Raw genomic sequence first — 26789 nt, forward strand, 5'->3', positions numbered from 1 at the left:
TCTAGACGCTGAGACTCCAGATGCTCAGATTATAGATCAGGAGTCCTCAACCCTGTTCCACCCCGCTTGTTTTGCAGCCAAACACATCTTCAGTAGATGCTGATTAGCTGGACGGAATTAGTCCAGTTTCTGATTGACTGAACGTACCTGATCCAGGTGAGCAACAAGTACTGATGCAGGGTTAATTACATGAACAAAGCAGAGCGGTAGCCCTCGAGGACTGGGTTGTGACTCCTGCTATAGATGCTCAGACTCTGAATGCTGAGACTCCAGATGCTCAAACTCTAGATTTGTGTTCAGACTGGATGCACAGACTGTGGATTTCCTGCGTAAATTCTGGATTCTTAGAGTCTGGTTGCTCAGATTCTGGGTCCTCAGACTCTAGATTCATGCTTAGACTCAGGATTCTCAGACTCTGGATTCATGCTTAGATTCTGGATCCTCAGACTCTAGATTTGTGTTCAGACTGGATGCACAGACTGGATTCCTGCTTATAATCTGGATTCTTAGAGTCCTGTTGCTCAGATTCTGGATCCTTAGACTTTAGATTCATGCTTAGACTCTGGATTCATGCTTAGATTTTGGATTTGTGTTCAGACTGGATGCTCAGACTCTGGATTCTCAGAATAAAGAGGCTGGGACTCCAGATGTTCAGACTAGATTCATGCTCGAACTGTGGAAGCTAAGACTGGATTCTCAGATTCTGGATGGTGATACTGGATGGTCAGACTTTGGATTATTAGACTCTGAATGTTCAGAATCTGGAATCAAGCTTATATTCTGGATTCTCAAATGCTGGATGCTCAAACTTTGGATTCCTGCTTAAATTCTGGATTCTTAAGTGTCTGGTTGCTCAGATTCTGGATCTCCAGACTCTAGATTCATGCTCAGACTCTGGAACCTAAGACTCTAGATTTATGCTCAGACTCTAGATTAAAAGACTCTGGATTCATGCTTAGACTCTAGATTCATGCTTAGATACTGGATCCTCAGACTCTAGATTCTCAGACTCTAATTTCATGCTTAGACTCTGGATGCTCAGTCTCTTACTGCTTAGACTCTGGACTCTGGATGCACAGACTGGATTCATGCTTAGATCCTGGATTCCTAGACTTTGGATGTTCAGACTAGTTTTTTAGACTCTGGATTGATGCTCAGACTTTTGATTCTTATACTCAGGATGCACATACTGTGGATTTCTGCTTAAATTCTGGATTCTTAGTCTGGTTGCTCAGATTCTTGATCCTCAGACTTTGGATTCATGCTCAGACTCTGAAATATAAGACTCTGGTTGCTCAGACTGTGGATGCTGAGTCTCTAGCTTTCATGTCTCTGTAGGCGTGCAGAAGGAACAGACACAAACAGATATCGAGTGGCCTTCTGTGATGAAACCAAAACGGCGTCTAATAGATCCAAACATGAAATCAACTAATGAGCATTTGTAATTGCTAATAATTCTAGTTACCGTTTTTTTGTGAACTTGATGGCTAATTACAATTAGCCAAAGGGCGTATAGAAAAAAAATGTAGACGGTGAACAAATGAAAAAGCAAGTAGGAACATGTAATGAGTTAGATAAAAGGCGTTGACAAATACATTTATAATGCAAAGCAAGAAACATCTGTGCACCAACTTCTCCCAGCTGGTATAATTATGGACCACAGTCTGATGCATAAAACAATTTTTTTTTTTAGAAGATGCAAATGAACAAAGCTGCAAGCAGCAGGCGTTTTCCTGCATGCTCACACAGCTCCATTTAAGATTCAAACAAAGTTTGAGGAGGCCTCCTTGTTGGAAGCTGGTGAACAGTTTCCTTGAGGGCGTTTTGGCAGCAGCCTTCAGTGCAACTGGATAACAGGAAACGACAGAATGCTGGCACCCCGCTCAAGCCCAAACGCCCTGAGTGAAGGCAACAGAGCGCTGGCTACAGAGACGCACGTCCATAAAGAAGTGATGAACCATCTGCTCTCCTGGGTGCTGCTGGTGCGTGAGCTCCATAAAAAAACTCTGGAAGTTTGCAAATCTGGCGTTGGAGACAAAAATAAAACTCAGCCGTTTATGCGACAGCCAACATCTTTATTCCAGCGTCTCTACAATATTCACACCCATTTTCAGTTAAATAAAAAAGGCATAGAAAACAAACATAGAAAACGCCCCATGAGATCCCTTTCTTTCTTTATTTTATTGGAATTCTGTAACAAATCTGGCTTTTTGATTCAGTTTGTATCTTCGACTCAAATGGGAAATAAAGAAAGTGCATGTTTGTTTGTTCTTTCTCATATGTGCTGTGCTGGCAACAGAAGAGGAAGAAGCTGCACCGCGATGAAAACATTCTGGCGGGAGAAGCCCCAAAATCAATATACACTATGCTCTGCGGGGAAAATGAGGAGAAAACGATCGTGCTCCTCTCCAGCGGCGACCGAGTTGGATAATGTCGCAAAAGGTCAGCAAAGCAGCTTTGGGCTAAGTGGGTTTTTTTTTTTTTGTACCATTAAAAAACAAGAGTTACTCCACAACAAGTCGGTAAGATTCCGTGAATGATTTATCAAATATGTCTTTTCTATCCTACTGTGGCTCGACTGAGAGCGCAACATCCTCCACAGTTCTTCTGTTCAAGCAGCCTGAGGGATGATTCTCTGTGCGGTCCCAGCGCTGCAGAGATCCTCAGTTTGAGGTTTTAGTCGTAGGAATGAGAAGCAAATGATTCTCACACGGCCCGCCCAGCGGTCTGTCAGGAAACTCACGCACGAGATCGCCATTTTGAATGTCAAATCCACTTCCGAGAAGTTCCCAAAAAAGATTGAACCCCTTCACGGCGTATGTCGCTGATTTATAACGTACTGTTAAGTTAGCATCACCTTGAATGGAAAAAATTAGGGGTGTAGCGACTTATTTCAATGATTTGATTTATATCATAATTTGTTGTTGATACGATTAATAGTCAATATTGAAATATTTTGAAGGATCCGTTTCACTGACCTAAAATCGATCCAGGACATTTTTAGCCAAAACTTCAACCAGTGTGACTCAGAGATAAATACCTGGTACCAGATTCCTGGTATTTCTTGCAAGATAATCAAGTGTAAATTAAATATGTGTACAAAGAACAAGAATTAATGGTAAATCTATTCACATTTTAGTTTCATAAGGTTCAGCCATTGTTGTTTTTCCACATCAAAATAATACAAACAGAAGATTATTAGTAAATTAAGCCTCGTTTCCACTGAATGGTCCGGTCTTTTCCATTGTAAAATGGACCCATTAAACAGTATCGATCCATACCTCCTACCCGTTCTAGGTCCATAGAAAAACAGAACGGGACGGTTGGGGCGGAGCCTCCATTGCCACCCGCTGATTGGCAAAAAATGATGACGACAATAAAGCACCAACATGGTGCTAAGCTAGCATTTCCAATGTTTTCTTCTTAGCCGCCCACAATCTTCTTTCAAACTACATTAAATTCCTGTTTTACACAATGTACAAAAAGTAACGCAAGAAAAAGACGAGCTGCTGGATGAGCTCCATTGGTGCTGGTTGGAATGACATGCTAGCGGTCTGCACCACACATCCGCCGTGAAAACAAACCGCTCAGTGGAAACGAGCCTTTACTGTATGGTCACGCAAATTTCAAAGTGTCCTTTTTTTTTGCTGTCATCACATTTGTGTTGTTCGCTGTGATGCCCTGTTGTGCACAAATCCAAATACTATTTTCCAAGATAGATTTATATATTTTATTTTGAAAGGATTTTATAATGGTATAAGTCAATTTGATTGTTTAACAGCTGACCTCAGACAGATTGATCTGGTTGTCTCATAGAAATATGAACCAATTAGATGATTAAGTTGAATAATTGCTAAACCCCTAGGAAAAAAACGTTTTTTTACATGATTATAAATACAGTCAGACGTGAAGGGGTTAAACCTTTCTGAATAGAGGAAGTCTACTTCATAATTTCAAACAATCGTGGTGATTTTTTCTTATTTAAAGTTGTTAATTTGGGAGGCAGGATTCTTTAGGTCAAACCGATTAAAATTCGATTTTAAAATTCTGCTCTGGCGTTTAGCTGGTTTGTTTTACAAGAGTGGAGAATCTAAATGAACACAAAAATGCATAAAATAATAAAACGGCCATAAATAATCAAGGGAGTAATAATAAATACTGTGACTTTCAGAGTTAGACGACAAATTGTAGTAAAAGGGTTTTAATGCACTTTGGGGGGTGCTGATGGGACAGTAAGGCCTCGGTGCCCCTCCTCCCCTGAACACCTGGAGCAGGTCCAGCTAGATGGAGCTCTGAGTCTTGATGAAAGCCGTCCACTCGTTGTGTCCGTCCCCCCCCTCGTTGTCTGATTCAGACTCGTAGGCGTTCAAGCCCTCGTCGGCCCACACAGTGGGGATCCCCTTGTAGCATATCCGAGCCTTCCTCTGCGGCCCCTGCCGAAAGCTCAAACCGAAGCCCGCCCCCCCCCCCCTGGAGTCTGAAAACACAGAGGGCAGTTTGGTCCTCCAGCCCGTGGAAGCCCCGCCTGCTCGCACGTGCAGGAAGAAGAAGATGCCGATGAAGGCCGCCAGGATGAAGGCACAGCTCAGCACCGCCACCATGACGTGCTGCTGAGTGGGCGGGGCTACACCAGACCCCGGGGGCTCCTCAGCTCCCCCGCTGTCGCCGTCTGCTGCCGGTGAGTTCCTCTCCGGCGGATCCTCGTAGCTGGGGAGTCCTCCTGCGAGAGGAGATTTCCGCTGCACTTGGTTCTGGTGCAAACAGGAAGTGAGGACCAGATGGCTGTGAGGGGGGCAGGACAGGCAGTCTGTGGGCCCTGTGCCAAAGCAGGTGAGGCAGGCGGGGTTGCAGGGGAGGCAGGCCTGCACCAATGACAAGTCCACCCAGTTCTCCAGGGAGAGGTTGAGGAGCTGCGGCCCGGACGTGAAGCCCAGAGGACAGAGCTTCACGCAGCCCTGGAGGAAGAGCGAGAAGCCGGGGCTGCACTCTGGAGCGGGGAGGAAGAGGACAGCGTGACTGAAGTTCAAACTCACATCGGAAAAATCCAATCTAGTTTCACTCCGATCATCTTTTGATCTATTTTCAAAGCATTCGCAGAGGTCTTTTAACTATGATTATGCTGTTTTTAGCCAAAAAACAAACATACAAAACAGTTGTTTTCCTGGACTAAGGCTATGTCCGAATTCCCATCCTAATCCCTAACTACTAAAAAACGATATAGTGCAGGACTATCTAGTGCTCCGGATTTTAAAAGCATTTTGGACACCATGCTAACTACTTTTCTTTTGTTTATCACCGATTTCACAAAGTACCAATACGAATATTTCACTATGTCTATTTGAGACTCCACTGTGTTCTGATGTTGAAAATGTGGATGGTTTATTAAAAAAAAATTACATTTAAACATGTTTCTTTTTTTTCAAAAAATTGCTCAACCGCAATGCATTGTGGTCTATGCATTAGCTAGTATCATGAGCATTGATGCATGCTAGCTTTTTGCAAAGACTTCTGGGGAATTTCTAGTGCACTCGATTTTGGAATTGTAGATTCAGACAGAACAATGACAACTATATATAGTGAGTGGGGAAGGAATTCGGACATAGCCATAGTTTCTGCATTTTTCTCAAAATGGAGGACATATATAGAATAATTTAAGATTAAAACCGCATTTCTGAGTATTTCTTTATTCAAAATGTGTTCGATCAGGAGCAGATGAAAACTGGTCGTCATTTTGACGAGAAATTATCTAACTTCTGCTCTAGCAGTCCCGCCTACAACTCAAGAGGCGAATTTTTAAAAAGCTCCTGCTGCTCTGCAGGAGCTATTTCTCAAAAAACGAGCAAGCTTTTTGATTTTGGAAAAAACTGCATAATCATAAAAACAAAAACACAAGGAACGATTTTACAATACATAAAAAATAGTAGGAGAGGGACTTTGAAAGGTATAACTCAATTTGTTCTGTAGTTTTAATTATTTCCTGTCTCCTCACACTCTCAATAAGACATATAACTCATTAAAAAAGATCATAATCTATATTTAAAAATAATGTATCAAATCTAATTGATCTCTATTAAGAAAATGTACCATTAATTAATCAAACTGATTAATTCAATTATCTTGAAAGTAACTTCTGGTGTTATTTTGGGCAAAAAAGTGCATTTCACTTCATTTAAATTGAATAAATTCCTTCCTTATATCATTGATGACTGTTTCCTCTTTGTTCATTTCAAACTATTATTCATGTAAAACTGTTTCTCACAGTCAAACAAAAGTGGTTTTGGAATGGAAATGTGAAAAATGAATCAATGTTTAATCAAATTTTGAATTAAAGTTGAACTGATTTAAACTTTTGGCAGACATCCCCAGCCATAAAAATCAATAAATGAAAGTTGGACAAGTAGAATAAACGAAATGATTTGTCACTTTTTTGTTCTCTCATCCTTCTCTGGCAAAATAAACTCTTCTTGTTGCAGATTCTTATTGATTTCCTTTTATAAAGCAGATTCTCTGAAATTATTGATCCTGTTTTTTATGTGAATATTTTATTACTTTGCATCAACATTCAAGTGAATTACACTGATGGACAAACTCTGAAATTTTTCTTGATGTTCAACCCAATCCCAGACTAAAGCAGCCTGATGAGATCCGTAACGACTTATGGCTGTATTGAAGAATCATATTTACAATTATTATTTGAGAGTCATCATAACAAATCTTGGCGCTCTGACAACACAAACATGTTCAATTCAGAAAAGTGACAGATCATACGGGCATTAGCTCTTCACCACCCTCCCAGACTCCATGCACTGTGGTTATCGACTGGCTTTCTCATTACTCACATGCTGTCCAGCCATGCTCACTGTTATTGAAACTGACTGGACAATGTAATGTATGATCAAATGGCTTTTCAGCATCTATTAACTGTGATGTCTGGGCGAGATAAAGCACAGAAACTTCATTTGCAGTCAGATCTGTATTCAAGACTCACACGCCTCAGAGTCTGCCCATTTCGGAGCCTGTTTAATCCGCTGATGATCAGAAAACTTTCTCCAGTTTTGAATAATAAACTTCCTTTTGACTGCAGGGCGTTTGCTATCAAACCTCTGGATGAGAGTTTTGACATCAAGGGATTTCTCTTTATAACCCTACATAACTATTTGTGTCATATTTTAAAATAAACACATTCCCTATCTCATTAGAATGCTAAAAACGGTCCTTAAAACCCATGTGTATAACTTGGTGGATGTTTTATGCCTTGTAGTTCACCATCCTTCCACTAGGGGCACTAAAAGAGCTTTTCTTGCTCATTCCAAAATGGTTGCTTACATGAAATCTATGAATATATGGATCAAATTCGAGACAGTGGGTAATAGCCATTTCTTTTCTCTTGGATACTAACGTTAATATTTTTGCATCTGAAACTATCATTCTTGGGAGCAGAAAGTTACCAAATCACCCAATGGATCATTATTTTTACAATCTAAATCTCATAATTCTTTCAAGTTGTGGGCTTTACAATAAATCTTCTGCATTGAAAAGCACTGAAGAACCATTTTGTTTGTTTTTGCTGTCTTTTTCCTTCACCTTCTGATGATTGGGAAGGTGGTTAGGGAGCTGGTGACATGTACTGTACATTAAAGGATTAGCAGCAGCAGCTATAGTGGCGAGTCTGACTGATTAAGAGATTTGAAATGCTTAAGAAGGAAGCGTCTGACTGGAAGCAGGGAGACTTGTCTGACCTTATCTGGCTCTGGTGGAAAAAGTCCACATTTGCTGACAGCGTGGCTCCTCTTCTGCTGCTGCAGTTTTAATCTGGCCTTCTGCTCCTGTTACAACCTGCACTCTTTGTGTGACGAGTTCATTTTTGTGAACACCATTCGAGAGTGACTATCAAATGCAACAGCCTTTGTCTATTCAGAGCAGTCGGTAATAATGTCTGCTTTGTATGAATGACAGCTAGCAGCCGATGCGATCTATAAGTGAAGTTTGTGAGTCGGTGGAAGCCTAAAGCTATGTTCACATCGCTCTTCGAGGGCCGACTCCAGTGATAAGTCTATGTAAAAACCCATTTCGGCTTTCACGTTCAAAACTCTTGTGTTTACGTGTAGTTGTGAACATTTTTACAACAGTTTTTAGGCTCGGTTATGGTGTTAAATTTGGTCAGCTTTAAGTAAGTGAAAAACCGGATTGAACATTTTGAAAAAAAAAAAATGAAATCTGAAAACATTTTTAAACTCAAAAGTACACATTATAAACTTGAAAAAAATATTGAAAAATTAAAAAACAAAATTGTAAATTTGAAAAAAAAAAATAATATTGTAAACTTGAAAGAAATATTGAACATTAATTGAAAAAGTTCTTAGTTTTTTAGAGTTGTTCAGTTTTCAAGTTTTGCTGCCGAGCTAATCATATTATTGTGTTGGTCTTTGTCTTCATTGGCTGATTTCTAACTTAACTAGACATTTTCTTCACTTTTCTCAGACAGACATGAACATTTTCACAATTTATTTTCTTGTTTAAACTCTCAAAGTTCAAACCTTATAGAAATTAAGTCCACTATAGAGTGAAAACAAAAATCTAACCGTGATGAAGATTTAATTAACGTTGGCAAGCTGAACACAACACAGAAGAGATTGATTGACATGCTCAACAGGAAAGGCGCGCTGAAAAAAAATCTACCAAACAGCGAGGTGAACCGCGATGAACCGCGAACCGCGATATTGCGAGATGAACCGCGATATAGCGAGGGAAAACATAGACGTGATCATTTCCTCATAAAGTTTGTAGATTACAGTGGTGTGGCTCAAACGGTGACATAAACAGACATCGTTCCAGAGCTGTAAAGTCATCATATCACCATGACCTCATTGGGAATCATAAAAAATTATGTTCCAATAGCCAATCAACTGGAAGCCCCGCCCCCATGCAAAAATAAGATCAGCTCAGCAGGAAAAACTTGAAAACTGAGAACTGAAAGCAAAGAGAGACAAACCAGAAAAAAAAGGTGAAAACACAAATAAACATTTTTTTTTAATTTGGTAGCAGTTTTAGGTTTATTTTTTGATCAAAGTTTTAAACTTACACTTTTTTTTTAATTTTAATTATTTCATTCAAGTTAACAACATATATTTTCTTTAATTTACAATTTTATTTTTAACATTTTTAATAATTCATTCAAGTTTACAATGTGTAATTTTTTGTTTAAAACAGTTTTCAAGTTTCATTTTCATTTTTGTTTATATTGGCATCTTGAGTATTTTTATATCTTGAGTTCAGAGATGTCATTAGTATTTTGTTTTTATAAATAGGCCTCAATGAATAAATGATTTGATGTGATGTATACATTTTTTAAGTTTTTCGTATACGTTTTTTAAGCTTTCCCCCCGAAAAATTCATATTATTATTTTGTCTTTCTTTTTCCCATTTTTACTCAAATTACTCCCATTTACGAAAAATGATACGAACATCTAAAACTGTGACATGATCTGACCCATGACTTTTGTGATTGGTTGCAACCCTTTTTGTCCAGTGTGAACACCACGGAATAAACCACAGAAGGGGAAACTTTTTGATCTGTGTACAAAAAGGGTTTTAAAAATTGACACGGAGGGCCAGACCAGGAACAAATGCGTGCCGTGTTTTGTTAATTTACCTCATACGAGAAAGAAATAGCATGGAATCTGGACGAAAACATGTTTTCATTTTGATTGAAAATAAATAAAACATTTTAAAACAGAGCATTTTGGAGTTTTTATTTAAAAACTGCAGCTCATTTTAGAGCCCTCATCAATAGGTTGATGTCCTTCAAGGAAAAATGCAAACTTAGAGAAATGCTGAGCTCATGTGGTGTTGGAAAACTGACTGTCTGACTCGGAAAACACAGGAAAACTAGTGCAGAATAAATGTCTGCATCTAAACAACGGTCAGTTTATTTTATACTACTATTAATATAATTTATTCCAGTCTGGCGGGCCAGATTAGATAGTTTAATTGGCCGCATACGGCCCCTGGGCTGTAGTTTGCCGACCCCTGGGCTAAATGCACGATCGAGAATAAATGTTTTGTTTATTCCTGAACATGTGTTTGCAGCTTAACAGTCTCACCGATGCAGATCTGCTGAGCATCGAAGGTCTTGCAGCTGTTGTTAGACGGACGAGGAAAGTCTGGAGAAGAAGGGTTGACCAAGCCAGGTCCAGTCCCCCACAGGAGGAGGGTGAACTGAGTCAACACACCTGAGTCAGAAACAGCAGAGGAGGCTGAGTGTAAAGAGATGGAAGCAAATATCAATTTAGGATCTCTCAGAAAGGGAACAGAGTAAACTGGCTGCAGAGATGATATGTGGGTGGAAGGAGAGGAAACAAGTGATGTGATCTGGCCAAACGCACCTCTGGAGGAGGATCAACTCCAGCAGAGGAGAGGCGTTCTTTCTTTATTTCATTTCCCTGCAGTTCTGAGTAAACAAGGCCACAGGATGTTAACTCTTCATGACCGCATGCTGCTGCCTTCCAAGCAACAACATTGTTGGAAAGAAAAACACAGTGGGAAGTAGATTTTCTTCTTTTTTTAGAGAAAATCCCTCTCCTCCCAGGGGACTGTCAATTTTTAATTGGGATGTGCCTCTGAGAGCTTCTCCTCTTGGAACAAAAACTGTTCAAAACTGTGTCATTAGAGACTGGATGGCTGAGGAAAAAAATGCAAAAAGGCTGTTCAAAGATGTGCAAAAATGTGCAGGGAGATCTTAAGATGGAGAGAAATGAATGCTGGGAAGGATGTTAATTTGACGTGATGCGACCAGACCCAGTGATTAACAGAGACAAGTGGGGTTACCATAGTCATGCCCATTAGGTGCCACGTTTTCTATCTCTAGGGTCCACTCTCCTTGAGGATCCTCATCCCACGAGTGGGTGGTCATAAAAGCCCAGTCGTTGAACCCCTCTGAGGAGTAGTCATTGGGCCTGAACAGAAAAGGAGGGAGAGAGAGCGCTCGTTTGTCTCACCGCTGAGCCTGTGGGAGCGCAATTGTGTACAAGCAGAATGGAAGGGCGCCCAGGCGGGTCTGTCAGCGTGACACGGACGGAGCCTCACGCCGGGGCTCGGCCGCTGCTGCTTCGTACCTCGGGAACAGCAGGGTGGAACGGGTGCCCAGTGGGCTGATGAGATGAACGGCCAATTTTCCTCTCTGGTTGTGGGAGAGCGTGAGGCGAGCCTGAACGTGCTCCAGAGAGCTGACATACTCCGGTCGCCCCCAGCAGGCATCCAGGCTCTTGCTGAACACCAGCTTGTTCCCGATGTCTCTGCAGGTTTGAGGAGTGGAGGGGAGAGGGCTTAATGTTGTGTGGTTGCAAAGTGGCCGCACACACACAAAGGCACTGACTCTAAGTGGCCTCTTTCAGCCTCCAGGAGGAGGCTGTGACATCTATCAGCCGGAGAGGGAGGACAGAACAGCAAGTGCTCGCAATAAAACCCAACTTAACACACAAACACAGATGCAAGTCATTCCTCTAACCTGGGCTCTGCCAGCATGGTGTGAACACACTGGTGTTGGGGCCCCACTGCTGTCCAGTTCTGTGCCAAACCCACCATGGCTGCAGCATCCAGGAGCCCGTATCCGTACGAGTGACTCACTGTGGACAGATAATTGCATAAGGGAAAGGGACGGAAATTTTTCTTCTTGTGCTTCAGCCCTTTAAACTGACCTTTAAAAATATATATACTTTTTAAAACTTAAAACCAACTTAAATCACAATTTTTATCTTTCTTTGGAATCGGCAATAATTCAAAGCTCTTTTTTTTTGTATCAAGATAAAAAAAGGGACCTTTAGGAAAATATCAGCATGCCGTCTTGGCTGGCTGGAGGCCGCACATGTTTGAGTGACAGCCGCTGGCAGGGGAGTGACAGACAAAGCAACAAATTCATCCTAAACTTACAAGCTGTGGACAGACTGTGTGTAGCTGGTTCCACAACAGCACATAAAAGGAGAATTTTTCCGTCTCCAAGTGCTACCTGCTGTTCAATGTACCAGAGCCGAGCTGTAAATATGTTATCGGGCCTGCAAAGCCTGACATAAACAGCATGTTGCTGTTGGGTGAGCATTTGTTGAGTGCTTCCTTTCAGCCTTGTAAGGTGCAAAACGCGGCTTGTTCATGTCTGTAAATGTCAGAACAGGAAAGGATCTTTTAAAGGTGGTGCCGTCATCGGATCACTGCTGAAGAAGCATATAAATTGTTGTTCATTGAGCAATTGACTTTAATTCGTTCGTTTCAATTATTGGAACTATTCTTATAAAAGTAGAAGCAACTCTGAAAGAAAATAATCTTTTAAAGGCTGTTTGTCTGTCATCTATAAACAGAAACAAGTCCATGCAAAGAAAAGAGTTCAGGGCTAAAATGAAATACAGTTTCCTCAATTATTACAGGAGCTGAATTCTAAAAATAACCCGTAATAGGTAGGCTGTAAAACCATGCACTAGTTAAAATATTTGTATGCTTATTTGCATTATTTGTGTTTTGATTGCTTGAAATAAACCATTTCCAATCCAATCCAGCACTAAGTAGTGAGGAAATCAGACATAAGTGGATTAATTCCAATGACTGAAAGTCTGGATTCTCCAACAGCTTTCCATGTTTGAGATGTTTTAAACCTTCGATGATGGCGACTGGAATGACATGACCCTACAGGCTGTCCATTTTCACAACATACACAATCATTGATCCGTACCTGTGCGCCCCACCCCGTTGGTTTTCCAGTCTGGGGCGCTGAGGTGCCCCGGTTGGGACGTTCTCACCACCAAGTGCTGCATGTCCCTCCAGGTTAGATTCATACTGCATACAAACACACACAGAGCACAGCAACATTACCATTATTGACTTCCTGTCACATAATAGCTGAAGGTATTACTTTCAACATTATGGGGAAAACCAGCTTTTGCTGACCTCAACAATACAATAACACACAGGAGGAAATATGAGGAGGAACACAAAGGTCAGAAGACACACCCCAAAGGTGATTCCTCACACTCTGAAAATGTTTCACCAAGATCACTTAATAAAATATATCAAAAGGAACATCATAACCTGCTATGTAAGGAGGTCAAAGAACACAGTAAAGCAGTAGATATAATATTGTGGAGGCTGGTGTACATTCATCTCTATAATGCTGGTTTCTAATGAGGTCTGGGACTGTGGGACAGGGTCACCTTCCACACAGAAAGGCGCCTGCGAAAAGTCGGGTTTTTTTTTCTGATATAGATTTATGAAAAGACAGTATTAAAACTCTTCAGAGGGTAAGAATAATCAAACGATGAGTCACGGAGCTGGAGCGCAACACCACAAACCGACAGAAATAGAAAGGCAGAGTTTCAGCGAAGCGCATCACCTCCACTTCCCACCAACATCAGCATTCGCGCCTCACAAGCCTCTCATGTGTTATTAATGGACAAGATCCCCCTGGATCCACTCACTGTCATCTCAAAATTGGTGAGAGGGGGAGGAAGTAATCAAATAATAAAAAAAGAAAGAAAAAAAAAGAAACTCTGCCTATTAAATGATTCGATCTCTGCAAGCTCCAAAGTGATAAAGTAGCTTTTTTTCTGTTATTACTGCTGGCTGTCAGGTGGGTTTCTGCTGGGCTTGCTGCTCGCTGGCAAATATTAACCGATGGCCGACAAACGAGGTGAAAACTTGAGATCTGTCAGTCACCGCACATCTCTTATGATATCAGAGCTGACAGAGCTGAGATAAACCGAGGCGCTGAGGACACACACCTGTGAGGCAGCGCAGGAAGAGTTTTGACACCTGCCATCAGCACTGTGGACACGAGGAGGTTTATAGACCCAGAGGATGAGTGATAAAACCGACTTAAGATGTGATCGAGGAACCAAAAAACTGATTTGGAAATCCTGGGTGAGTGATAATGAGACGTCCTGAAGTAGGAAATCGTCGGCACAGTCACAACAACGCAGCCGCGTGGGCCTCAGCTGCTGATTTATCTTACTAATTAACTGATTATCAAAAGCTTAAATTGTTGGTAGATTTAAAAACCGTCTGGGATTTAGTTAATTCCCAGAGGAATTTGTTCATTAAAGGACATTGGAGCGAGATGCTCCCAACTGGAAGCCGCGCAGCACAATAATAAAAAGGACAATTTGAATTTTGGTAATAGCGCTGATACGAGGGTCTTTACGGCGGTGCCTCACACTCACTTGGCCTCCAGCGCCAGAGCGATGATCCCGGCAGCCAGTGGGGCGGAGGCAGACGTTCCCGTGTGAGAGTCGGTGCATTTCTGCCTCAGGTCTGTGGTGACCTTGGAGAAACACAGAGAGGTGCACATAAATACTACACTTTTAATGTGACACACTAAATTTGAACATTTCAAAAAGGACAGAGTGAAGCCGAAAGCTATAAAAAAACGCACACACACACACAGTGGAAGAGCCGGGGAGAATTTGAGTGTTTTCTGAAACTGTTTGGGATGAGCAGGAGGAAGAGTGAATGCGCTGTCTGCCAAAGGGTCACAGTCAGGGCAGTGAATGTCAGCCAAATCAGCCCGTCCAGGTCATGCGGTGGTGAGATGGAGCATGCTGGCACCGCAGGTATGACTCTGCTTGTGCTGCCTGTCAGTTGCCAGGCGGCTAATGAGGCCTGCCTGGGTCAAGATGAGGACTCGTCAGAAATGACAAAGAGGCCAGAGGCAAGGAGGGGGCGGCAGAAGAATTCATGATTGCAACTTCTGACCTGACAGATTGTGCAACTAATGACATTTATGTCCAGAAAGATGCCTCTGTGTCGGAGGTTGGAACAAAGAGAGGACCGGCGTCTGCACAGATGACCTGTTGGACCTCGGAGCGCCACAGGTCAGCCATTAAACCACTCAGACTTTGCATAACACATGCTGAAACTTATAATTAATAAGTCACACTTTTAGCTTAGTGAACTTTATGTATTTCCAATAACACAGAGTGGATTTAAGTCCTAGTCATATGCACCCATACACACGTACGGGTTGCAAACAGGAGCAGCTGCCTCTTAAGGGGAGCACGGGTTGTATGGCCACCTTAAGGTATGTCATGAAAATGGACATCTATAGGATGCTGACACAAACCTATGCTTTGATTTCGTAATTTTCATAAATTCTAACAGTCAGGCTGTGGCCAAAGATCACGCAAGGGCGACACTTATAACTAGTGCTCCTTTTTTGTACGATTATGAAATCGTGACCTGTAATTAATTAATCGAATTAATTGATTTTAATCACAGATATTTTTCACCTAATTTTTGCTGCTTCATTTAGAGGTATTTTTAATTAAATTTCTGACATAGTGGCATAGTAAAAGATCAAATTAACTAAAAAAAAGTGGCTTTAAGAAGTTTTTTATTTAACATTAAACTTTTAACTTTACTTGTATTATTTCAATCTCAAACAACACATCAGGTTCACATTGCTCTAATTAAAAACATCACAAACAGTAGGGACACTTTTCTGAGCAATCCAAAAAAATATTGACCAGGAACCTCTTATCTATATGGTGATACATATATTAATAAACTTTATTCTCACAGTTTTTAACAGCAAGACAGTAGAAAAGACCTGAGGGATTCTATAATTTGGTAAATTTGATGAATTGGGAGGCTGAGATGCAGCAGAAAAGAAAGAGGAAAAAGAACATCAGAAGGAGGAAATCAGACGAGAGGAATTGAACTATATATAATAGGGCTGTGAACATTAACGCCTTAACGCACGCAATAAATGAAAAAGAATTAATGCGTTAATATTTATTAATGCAAATTAATTACACCTCGCGATAAAACTGTACTGCACTTTGCTACGGCAGTTCAGGCTTTAAAACACCTTGTCAGGTATCATCCCACTTATACCACGGTCACTTACAAGAGAAATAAATATTAAATCTGTTTTTAGTGATTTAATCTTGTTTTTTTTTTTGGTTTAGATAGCTTTATTTTTATAAAAAAGCAGACTTTTTGATGCATTCTCTTGTCACAACGCGTCGCTGAGCCTTGACTGCAGCAGCAAAGGAAAGCGATGTATATGCTGATGGTCACGAAAGGTTAAATAAAGCATCAGTTCAGAGAGAAACTGCTTGTTTTTGTCCAGAAGATGAAGCAAAGTTTTTTTAAAGCAGTCTGCACAGTGATAAAGAGCATTTGGACTATGTGACCGGAACTTATTTTTGCAGGTTTGTTTCTTCCTCATTGCATCTTTGTTTTCTTGGAGTAATACTACAGATATAAAAGTCTTGAGTTCTGCAGATCTTACTGTTAATGTGTTTTGTATACACAACGTACACTTCTTTATCAACATTTGATTAACTAAAAAAATCAGACAATAAAAGTGAAGGAAACATTATCTTTCTGGCCTGTTTTTGTTCAAAACACAAATATTGTCATATAAAATTTACTTAGCAAAACATTGCGATTCATCACCACAAAAAAGTGTGATTATTCTGATTATTTTTTTTATGTGATTTACAGCACTAATTACAAATAAATGTTCTAAATGTACAGTTTTGTGAGTGACTTCATATTATGATTATTTACAGATAATAAGTAAGGTTGCAAACATGTTTCCAGATTTGTGATTAATTTGTTAATTGTTTTTAATCGATTTCCGGTCCCACTATTTAGGCTTTGTTTCTTTAAAATAAACTTCTGCTTCATCATCGGGACAGAAACATGCAGGAAGAGGCAAACTTTCCTTCTGAAATGATACTTTGTTAAATTTCTCATGACAATAACTTTCTTCAGAGAGAGTAGAGCGTAATGGGTGCACGCTGGAGCTGTTACCATGACGCACCGCGTTTGTAATTGTTCGCTTTGTGTGAAAATGATTTAAACTTAAAAATATAAGAAGACTCCAGCTTAATATTTATTTTTTCTGTAAATGTGCATTTTCAGACATGAACCGACTGCATGAAGGAAGCAACCCTCCGACGCAGGAATGAGATTATCAAAAAAACAAAAAAAAAAAACAACAACAAAAAAAAGGTGCTGTAGTAAAATGATCAATCGGAATTAATGTGATAATTTGACAGCCCTACCTATAACTTGAACTGCACTAACAGGCCCCTGTGCAGGATTTATGGAGGTTAAAGAAATGAAAAAAACGTATGACACGCCTGCATCTCACCTACTTCACCCTAACCCCTCTGTGGTGTTCGATAGGACCTGTTGCTATGACCATGAACGTCCTAAAAAATGTACAATTTCAATCCACCAGCTCACCTAGTGTTCTAAGACCTCTTCCTTACCCACAACCACCCGTAAGGGCTGTTGTAACGCGGGCCTTAGACACACTAAGATGTTTTTTTAGATGAGAATATCAAAGAAGCACTGAATTTTATTAGCAACACAGAACCCTTGATGCCAACTCTCCTTCTTTAAAGAAATTGGATTTCACTGCTGTTATCTAGTTGCTAGCCTATTTTTTCTGATGGAACAATTGCTGATGAAACCTCTCCACTAAATGAAATATTTGGGGGGTCGCCGATGGGTTGTTTTTTTTTAACGCTGCTCTGCAATTGTAGTAGACGCATCCATCCATCGCCCGTAACGTGTATGCCCGTCTTGGAAAACAGAAACAGCATGTAATTGGTAGTAGTACAAACAGCAGCCTCTCTTTGCCAAGAAACGGCGCAAAGGAAGTGATGCTTGACTTTTTAGCACCAACTTTCATTTGGGTTGTTTTGAAGGATTCTATTTGTTTTCCTGCAGCTTCCCTGCAGTGCGTTTTAGACAGACAGGCAGATCGGTGCTTTCATTTATGTTAGTGAAGGTCCCTGAGGCAGCTTGAAGGAAGCATGTGGCATCTGAGTGTTTGTTCGCATACCTCTTTATGCAACATCAAACACTCTGATTCCTGACAGCTTGATGCTCGACTCAAATTAATGAAAGGATAGACTCACACAGGTCAGCTGACATTTAAAGCGTCGTATTGTAGAAAAGCAGTCAAAGCAAAAAAAAAAAATTAAATAAAAAGAGGTGTGTGTTTGTGTGTGCACCCACTATCTGTTTCTCCCCCGGGTTTCCGGAGCTGAAGGTGGTGGCGAGGGTGGAGGAGCAGGGCTCGCTGTACCACGGCACGCTTCCCGACTGGGTGGTGCTGCTGATGGACAGGGTGTAGATGCTGTTGGTGTAGCCGTCGCAGTTGCAGCTGTCCTGCTCTCGACCACCGTTACCAGAAGCCCAGACGAAGATGGAACCGAGGCCGCCACGCCCCTGCAGCGCCCAGAAGTAAAAACTTTCACTTAATTCAAGCAAAAACAAAAGTCTCAAACAAGTAAAAGCCACAGGGACCTTTTCTGGTGGCAGATGTTAAATATAAAACTTCAGACAAATAACTGAAGAAATCTAATTATCACATGAACTGGAGCTGAACAGATTTCAAGGCCAAATAAATCACAGAATGTTATTAGAGCAATTAGAGTGAGGTTGAAATACACTCTACACTGCAGCAGGTGTTTTTGTAACAAAAGCCTTCCTTGTTAACAGAACTGTCATTTGTCTGCTTTACCCATTCGACAACACAAACCAACACATTTTCATGTGTTTGTACCCCGCCGGTCTTTTTTACTTAGCAAAGAAATCCAATTGTGATTCAAATTATTACCAATTTTCTTCCGCTCTGTTTGATAACCAGCTGCCTTTGTGAATAATATGTAAGTTTTCCAACATATTTTAAAAGCAGAGGTTGGCCTGTCGACCTCCTGCACTGCCGACCTTCACTCCCTCTCAATGAGCGGTTGATGATAGCCTAAAGCGCATGGAACTGGTTTTCACTGCCTGTCCTCAGGGACGGTCTGGAGCGGGAGGGCATCGGGGCATCTGCTCTGAAATGCCCTCAGGGTGGAGAATGACCTTTACTGTCATTTAGTTAAAGACTGAATGTTTTTTTTTCTATTCTGGATTAATTAGCTGTCAAGTTTCATGACAACTTTGTCTTCTGAGTCTCTATTTTTGGAATAAAAGTTTAATTTTTCCTTTCAAAGACCTTGTTCTTCCCTTGTTTTCAATTTGTGCTCTCCCAAATCATCTTTTTGTTTTCTCAGTCTGACTGATGTTAAATTAATTTGAACTTCTAAAGTCAATCCATGAGTCCCACCCCACCTTTACACGTACTATTGAACTTTGTGCATTTTTTAAAGCTTTTGTGGTTTGTTGAAGAATCAAGACAATTAACTGGAGCACTGTGGATGAACCCAGCAAGTCCAAAAGAGAAAAAATAAAAAGAATGGTTTGAATTTGTTTGTTGAAGAACTTAAAAAAAATTACAGTAGTCTGGTATTTCTCCTCCGACATCAGCTTTCTCTGGAATATTCATACATATCTCCTTTCTTAAAATATTTTTTCTCATTTCTATTTGTATTTATGATCTTTGCTCCCATTTTGTTGTCTTGCATAATTAATCTTGACTCGAGAGCTGCTACAGAAAAATTCCTTTAATACCTTTAACAAGTACAAATGACAATAGACTTTTAAACTAAACTAAAAAGCATTCCCAGTGGTTCTCCAACTATAATTATGCCGTTTTTAGCCAAAATAAAAAACAAAAAAAAAGTTTTCTGGGACATAGTTTCTGCAGTGGCAACAAATTCATTAGAAATTTGAATCTAAATTGGTGGATGGGACTTTGGGCGCAGAGTAAGCTTGCACTCATTTCCCATAATCCCTTTGTTTACACTTTCTTTCACGAGCTTACAGCCCCTTAGAACTCCAAACTAACATTATCAGTGACACAAAAATGGTGAGCAATATTGGAGCTATCCAGCCGTACAGTTTTGAGCCAGATATCAGCTCAAAAAAGGAAAACGAAGGCGTAGATGGATGCACCAGAATTATGTGGAGCCTGCAGATTATACGTTTTTTTTTTTTAAAACTATATTTGAATAAACAAAAACTCAGAAACACAGTTCTAATCTCAGAATTCTTCATACATATCAGGGGGCTGCAAGCTGCGGCTCCAGAGCCACGTGTGGCTCTTTTACCCCTCCATTGTAGTTCTCAAAAACATAAATTAAAAATAGAACATTTTAAGCTTTTAGTTTAATAAAGTACTTTAAAAAAAAAAAAAACAACAGTAGCCACAGTGGTTTGATGATCGAGAATGAAACATTTTGACAAATTCTATTGTTTTAAGTGTGCCTCGTCGTAAAAGAAATAGAGTTAATTAGCTCTTTTTAAATTTTAATCAGATTTATGAATTTCTGGCAAAGCAGCAACACAAACATTAAAGATATTTTTTTTACTGATTATTTTAAAGTACCTACCACGAGATTTACTCCACTGAGATCATCCTATGTGACACAGAAAGTCTTTTATTTTGAAAGAAAGTCATGTGAACTTCTACTAGAAGTTATAAACTGTTTCATATTTGGGAAAAAAATCAATTTTCTCTTAGATTTTATGTTTTTTATGCCAAGAAAACAATAGTTTATTTATATTATTATAAAAATAACAATAACATGAATACAAAGTAGCATCTAAAGGTGGCTCTCACTGCGTTGTGGTGAGTGAGACCCAAATGACTAAGTGTTGAAGGTTGCAGACCTTTGTTAAATGCCCTCCATCAAGAGAAAAATGTTACAAAACACGTTAAAAATGCCAAAATACACAATTTTCATTAAGTGGGTGGTTAATATAAGACATACTTTAACTTGGAAAGAAAAAAATGAGATATTTTAGAATGTAGAAAAGCTGAATATGAACATGAATCTAATCCTATTGGCTGTTTGCATACTGAGCTGTATCAAACTGTGCTGTGAGACTGTTCATAGCAGAAGCAGCCAGTAAAAAACAGACATTTGGTGGATGGATGCTCACTGAAAATAGCAACAAAGTTGGGAAAACCCAAGGTGGAAAAACTAATTATTTGTTCAGCATCACCACCATAATCCCGGAATGAACGCACGCTGTTGTCTGCCTGGATACCAAAATATTTCTATTTCCTTATCACTGCTACTCCTTGTGAAATCTTAAGCTCATACATCTGCAAAGAGACCATAATTGGAACTAAAGACAGACATTAAACAAGCTTGTTCATAGAGGTTTTATAAGGATTACCCATTTCATTTTGCTAATGGATTCCCCCTCCCCCTGTAGAAGGCAGGATAAATGTGTTTCCGCTGTGTGTTTGATGAAGTGTGAATCAAAGGGTGTGCTTGCACCACACGCTGAACAAAGTACTCCCTAAACTGTCCGGCCCCGACCTGCGAGCGAGCGAGCGGGCGCTGGTTTTGCTGCGGGTAATGGAGGCCAGTTGATAACACTTCAGCGTCAACCGTTATCTCCCCGCCAGGAGGACTCACGCTGGGACCCCAAGCTCCCGTTGTTTTGCCGCCAGGTACGCTTTCCTTCCTAACAAACTGTGATACACGGAGAAGTTGTGATATATGAGTCATTCTGCTTAACAGAAAATTTGCTGTTTGACTCATTAGCATGCCAATTACTGATGCCTCTGACTTGAAGTTCTGCATCAAAGGCTGCTGCTCTGTTTATGTTCTCTCATCTTTACCATTTGAAGATGTTATATTGAGGCACCAGAAAGGATGTCTGTAAACAGCTGTATTAACCAAATCATGTTGATAGATGGCTGACAAACTGAACTTTCTTTTTTGAAAAAAAAAAAAAAAAAAATCAACCTCCAAACTCCTGAACATCCTTTTGTTTAAACCTGTCATGTCCAACAATGATATGTAAATGTGCAGGTTAGAAGACACAGTTTAATATGTTGTAAATGATACTTTGTATTTTTGAATTTCTAATGAAGTCTCTCCCCCATGGATTTGTGTTTACTCCATCTTTCCCGGCACCCGAGCTTGCCGCATTTACTGCATAATTATGTTCTCAAGAATTCATCTTTGCACAAACTAAAAAAAAAAAAAAATACTTGAAGGGTTGCAGACAAAAAGCACAATGATGAAAAAACATCTCATCACATAAAGGTAGAATAGGTTAACAGCTCTACTTTACAGGTCTGTAAAAAATACAACTTCTTTTTTAAATACTTAAACGTTCAAAAACAAGGTGATGAAACTGATTCACAAAATATACGAGTGTGGTTTACTTATTACTCCTTTTATAAACAACAATTTTCACCCAAAAATATTACTTTTGTGTAGCATTTGTCAACTGAATGCACAGTTTAGAGATAAGAGATGACTACACATCAGTGAAACACCTGCACAGGTGCATCTGAAACAAATCTCTAAAAATTCAAATGTCACGAGTTGAAAACAGTTCAGAATACTCACTAGTCTTGAAATGTTAATGCTGGTATTGAGTGAAGTTGCAACCCAGTTGCATCACCTCGTCTTCTAACAACACTCTGCAAGTATTTGGAAACGGAGGACACCAATTGCACTAGTTTTGAACCTTTTTATCCCCATTCTCGGTAGATAAATCATGTCCGTTGCTCTGCAGCCAGAGGCTTTTTTTGTCGAAGTTTTTATCTTGTGATAGACCAAACTGAGAGGTCAAGACTGCAGACAGGCTGAGATAATATTCAAAGTTTTTCGCAAAATATAAAATCATCCAAATCCTTCAAAGTAAAATATCTGAATTTCTGGGTGATTTTTTTAAACCAACTTCAACAAATATAGTTTAATGTTTTCCATTTAGATTTCCTTAGGATGTTTTAGCATTTATTAATTAGTACACTTAATTTCATGAATGCATAATTCACTGTGTCCAACTCTTGTTTTTTTGGTTTTGTTTTACAGGGTTGGAAATCTGCTTCAGCTGACCTTGCTGATCCCCTGGATGAAAGCCTCCTTGGCCAGCTTGGCAGGGCCGTCCAGGGACTTGCCGTCATCCTCGGGGCCCCAGCTGGCGCTGTAAATGTGGATGTGCTGAGGGTTGAGGCTCAGAGAGCGAGCTTCCACCACGTCTGTCACCTCGCCGTCCAACATGCGAACTCCTGTAGAAAAAGTAAAAAAAAAAAGAAAGAAGAGAGGAAATGTTGTGCCTTGTAAGGTTGGAACAGATGGAAAGATCTCACAGTTTAATCACAACATATTAAAGAAAAACTGAAAATAATGAGGTAATAATATATCTGAGGTAAATGTTAATAATAAGAAATTTGGGATCAAGTACCCTTTTTTGAGTTTTGATCAATTAAAACTATGATTTAAAAAAAAAAGTTTTGTTTTAAAGGGAACCAATAAAAGCCCTCTGATGTCTCTGTAGCTCACACAAAGCTAAATAGTTATCACATTTAGCACAAGGTCACATGCACACGCACACCAGCAAAAACACAAACTGAAGGTCTGCAGAACCCCGAACAGACTGGAGTGTCCACAGGGTAGCACTAAATGTCACCTTTCATCATACCTCAACATGATCTTGTCTGTGCCTTTGAAGTCGGCAGCCTCAGATCTCTACTCTGAGCATTAATGGCCGTGGAGAGGCATGAAATGAAGCAAACTCAAATGAGGTCCATTACAGGAGGACCCCCAGACATCAGAGGCAGAGTTATAAGTGACAGCGTCCAACATTAAGATATTTAGACAATGTATGCTGGCAGGGACACAACAAGGGATGTGCTGATTTGCTGTTGGGTTTTGCTGGTAAATCCGTGTAACTAAACGTACTGGGTTGCTGTGGATAAAATTAGTTTGCATGGGGATTTTTGAACTGCAGCAACGTCGTAACAATTCACCCATCAACTTCCCACAGCTTGATGAACCTTTATTAAGACACAACGTGGCGATTCCCTGCAGCTACGGTGAGTCAGAGGTTGCAGGTGGAGCTGCTGCTCTGAGCCTCACGTGTGAGGGGAGGTGGGCTGAAAAGTAACGCGGTGTGGCATAAAGTGCAAATTCAAAGTTTTATTTACAAATTCAAGTTGTCATTACTGTCTAATGTTGGAATCTAAACAGGGATTAGGTGGGGGCATGCAGACAAAATTTGCTTCAACAACCTCAACATTGTTTTAAAAATTGATTGTTAGGGCTGGGGATCTGATTTGATTTATGAATCACGATTGAAAATTAACAGATAGATTATTGCTATATTTATGACTTTTTAGTGAATATATTAAAAATAAATAATGTGCATTAATCTCCATCATTTATATATTTGTTTAAAACAGGAGAAAGGAATCAAAAAAGCTTAACACATCATTTTGACGGAAAGAAATGATAATTATCACTTTAAACACATTTAACAGATTTTCTGTCAACTTCCTGGTTAACTTCGGCAGTAAATAAAACATAAATGTCCAATCCTGAGAACCTGCCCCATTGTTGTTCCATTCTATAAGTTGTGCTGGCAAAAGTTCTAGTAGATAGATCGCAGGAAGGTAGCATATAAATACTCAACAAAATCTAAATAAAAATGACTCTGGAAAAACTACAACACTCTAGTCCTTTAATCTAAACTGAAAAGAGTTTCCAACAGACGTTTTTTGTGCAGCTTTAGTAGAAATACAAAAAACTCCCTCAACTTTGATAAATATTTTACAGACACATGCAGCTTCTCTGCCATGCTGGCATTTATGTGACGTTACATGATTGATCACATTTTTGTTAATCTTGTAATTTCATATTCATTCAATTTTTTGCTCAAATTGTTGACTATGTTTAAAACAGAATCGTTTTTTCAGGACTTGTTTCAGTAAACTCAAATTTAGTCATTTTTTTAAACACTTGCTAGTTTTATTTTGAAAATGACAACCTCCATCAACACTTTACTTTGAAGATTTATTTACCTCCGTGAGAGTAACATATTCTGTTTGTTTATTTTATATAATTAAAGGGCCTATATCCAGCAAAATCAAATTTTGAGCTTTAAAGTGTTTTATAATGCTAATTCCTCATGAAAAACACACTCAAAAGTGGTATTCTGTTCCATTCAGACATCTCTGAACATTCCTCTAAAACCCTGTGCTCTGAGCACCAGCCCCTTTCAATACACAAAAACGATTGGGTCCTCACAAAGTGACATGGACAAGTGAGGAACAGCCCCTTCCAGGAAGACTCTGCGCTGTCAGTACCGTACCCAGACTAACACGCTCACTTTCTCCACAGAGCAAAACACTTTCATTTTATATGCCCAATATGCACATTAATTTAAAAAAAAAAATAAAATAACTTGTATTTCGTAAAAAAGTAGATTTTTAGTGTGCCAAAACGTAATAAGTTATTGTCATATATATGGGTATAGTTTGCTCTAAAAGGTTTAAGTATAGCATGATATAGACATTTTAAAATCCAACATTATGCTGCAATTTTAGAGTGATAATTACGTTGGCTAAAGTGTATTTTAACTAAACTCTACAGTATTTATATATATCGCAAATTAGTGATCTCATATGTCACAAATGGATGTCTTAGTTTTCGAATACTCGTTACAGCCCTAGCAAAGTAAAGTGAGTGTTTTGTTGAGTCCACCTATTGGACCACTTACCTGCCAGTCAAAAGAAAAGCCTCTAAAAATGTACAAAATTTAACTCTGATAAATTCAAAAGCGACTGAATAATTTTTAGAACAATATTTGACTTTTTAAGATGGAAGTCGATAGGATTTTGCTCCCTTCTGCCACCTGCCTCCAGTGGTCATCTGAGGAACTGCATCAAACTAAGGAACAGAAGGTGAGAGCTCGGCTGACACACGACAGTTTCTTTACACTTATGCGTAACTGGGATGTGAGAGCATCTGGGAGGAAATCACAGCTGTTTATAAGGAATCCGCTGACCCCCGTGACGTGAGCAGACTCACGGAGGAGTAATTTATGAGAGCTGGGCCAACATGTGGATCTGTCGGGAGATGAATTGTAATGAAGACAAAGAAGGAGAGTTATGAGAAACATCTGTGAGCGGCACTGCTCAGGGCCCCGCAGGCTCCGCCGAGTCTTGTTGGCTGCCATCATGGCACTGACAGATTGCGGCGTGATAGAAATCACTGAAAACAAAGTCGACTTACTATACCAGACAACAAAAATATGTTCATAAATAACCCCATTTATATAGGAAAATACACAGGAATTTTAGCAACTTTGTAAAGTGGAATATTTATCACTTTTGAACAGAAAGAAGTCATTTTTCTTGGCATCTGTGAAATACTAAATTTAGGCTGATTTCTAATCAGTGAACAGCTTGCCTCAACATTTTAAAAACTTGCTTTTCATCTAATTAGTTGAAGAAAGCCCAGAGCTTAAAGGCAAAGAGCCAAACACAGGTGGTCTTTTGACGCCTGCACCGCATCATTAATAAAACGAGAAGACAGCTTCGGTAAAACTGTTGCTGTGACTCAAAGCTGAACCAGCTCAAGCACAAATCTTTGGCGTTAATTAAAAGAAATGTGAGGTTTATTGCGCAGTTAAATCTCATCAAACCTATTCGATTTACTTTTCTGGTGATATATTGAAAAATACAACTTCGATGCACACACCTCCAATTTTTGCGTGATAGGCCACGCCCACTCCACACACTCCGTTGTTGGCTGCAGCTGCGACTTCTCCTGCACACCGAGTTCCGTGTCTAAGAAAGAAAAAATAGAACACTGTGAAGTACAAACCTTAAATCCATTAAATGTTACGCGCTTTTCAAAAATAGTTTACGTGAAGAGCCAAAATCCAACTGAAAAGCTCTTGAAGAGATAAATGATTAAAATTACCCAGGACAAAAGGAGATGTTTTTTTTCCCACAATGCAATAGGTATCAGCGAGTAAAAACCTGTACTGATGCACTGTGGTGAATTAAACCAGAAGAAGAAATTTGATTTGTCCCTGAGAGGAAATTGGTTACACGAAGGTCAAAAAAAGCAGAACAAGCAGCGCAA

The 26789-nt window shown here is 39.7% G+C and overlaps 1 protein-coding gene across 2 annotated transcripts in view; it reads right to left on the minus strand.

The window, feature by feature from the left end:
* Positions 1–3154: 3154 nt before the first annotated feature.
* furinb (furin (paired basic amino acid cleaving enzyme) b) overlaps positions 3155–26789 on the minus strand; it is a 103539-nt gene continuing 79904 nt past the window's right edge. For both annotated transcript variants that reach the window (XM_024281824.2, XM_024281823.2), the window contains 10 exons: positions 26400–26488; positions 22755–22927; positions 18019–18231; positions 14202–14302; positions 12719–12822; positions 11507–11624; positions 11115–11294; positions 10828–10955; positions 10104–10232; positions 3155–4987 (listed from right to left, as the gene is read on the minus strand). In XM_024281824.2, coding sequence (XP_024137592.1) covers positions 4281–4987; positions 10104–10232; positions 10828–10955; positions 11115–11294; positions 11507–11624; positions 12719–12822; positions 14202–14302; positions 18019–18231; positions 22755–22927; positions 26400–26488 — 1942 coding nt within the window. In that variant the 3' untranslated portion in view covers positions 3155–4280. The remainder of the gene's footprint in view (positions 4988–10103; positions 10233–10827; positions 10956–11114; positions 11295–11506; positions 11625–12718; positions 12823–14201; positions 14303–18018; positions 18232–22754; positions 22928–26399; positions 26489–26789) is intronic.

This window comes from Oryzias melastigma, linkage group LG6 (genome assembly GCF_002922805.2).
Source record: "Oryzias melastigma strain HK-1 linkage group LG6, ASM292280v2, whole genome shotgun sequence".
Lineage (NCBI taxonomy): Eukaryota > Metazoa > Chordata > Actinopteri > Beloniformes > Adrianichthyidae > Oryzias > Oryzias melastigma.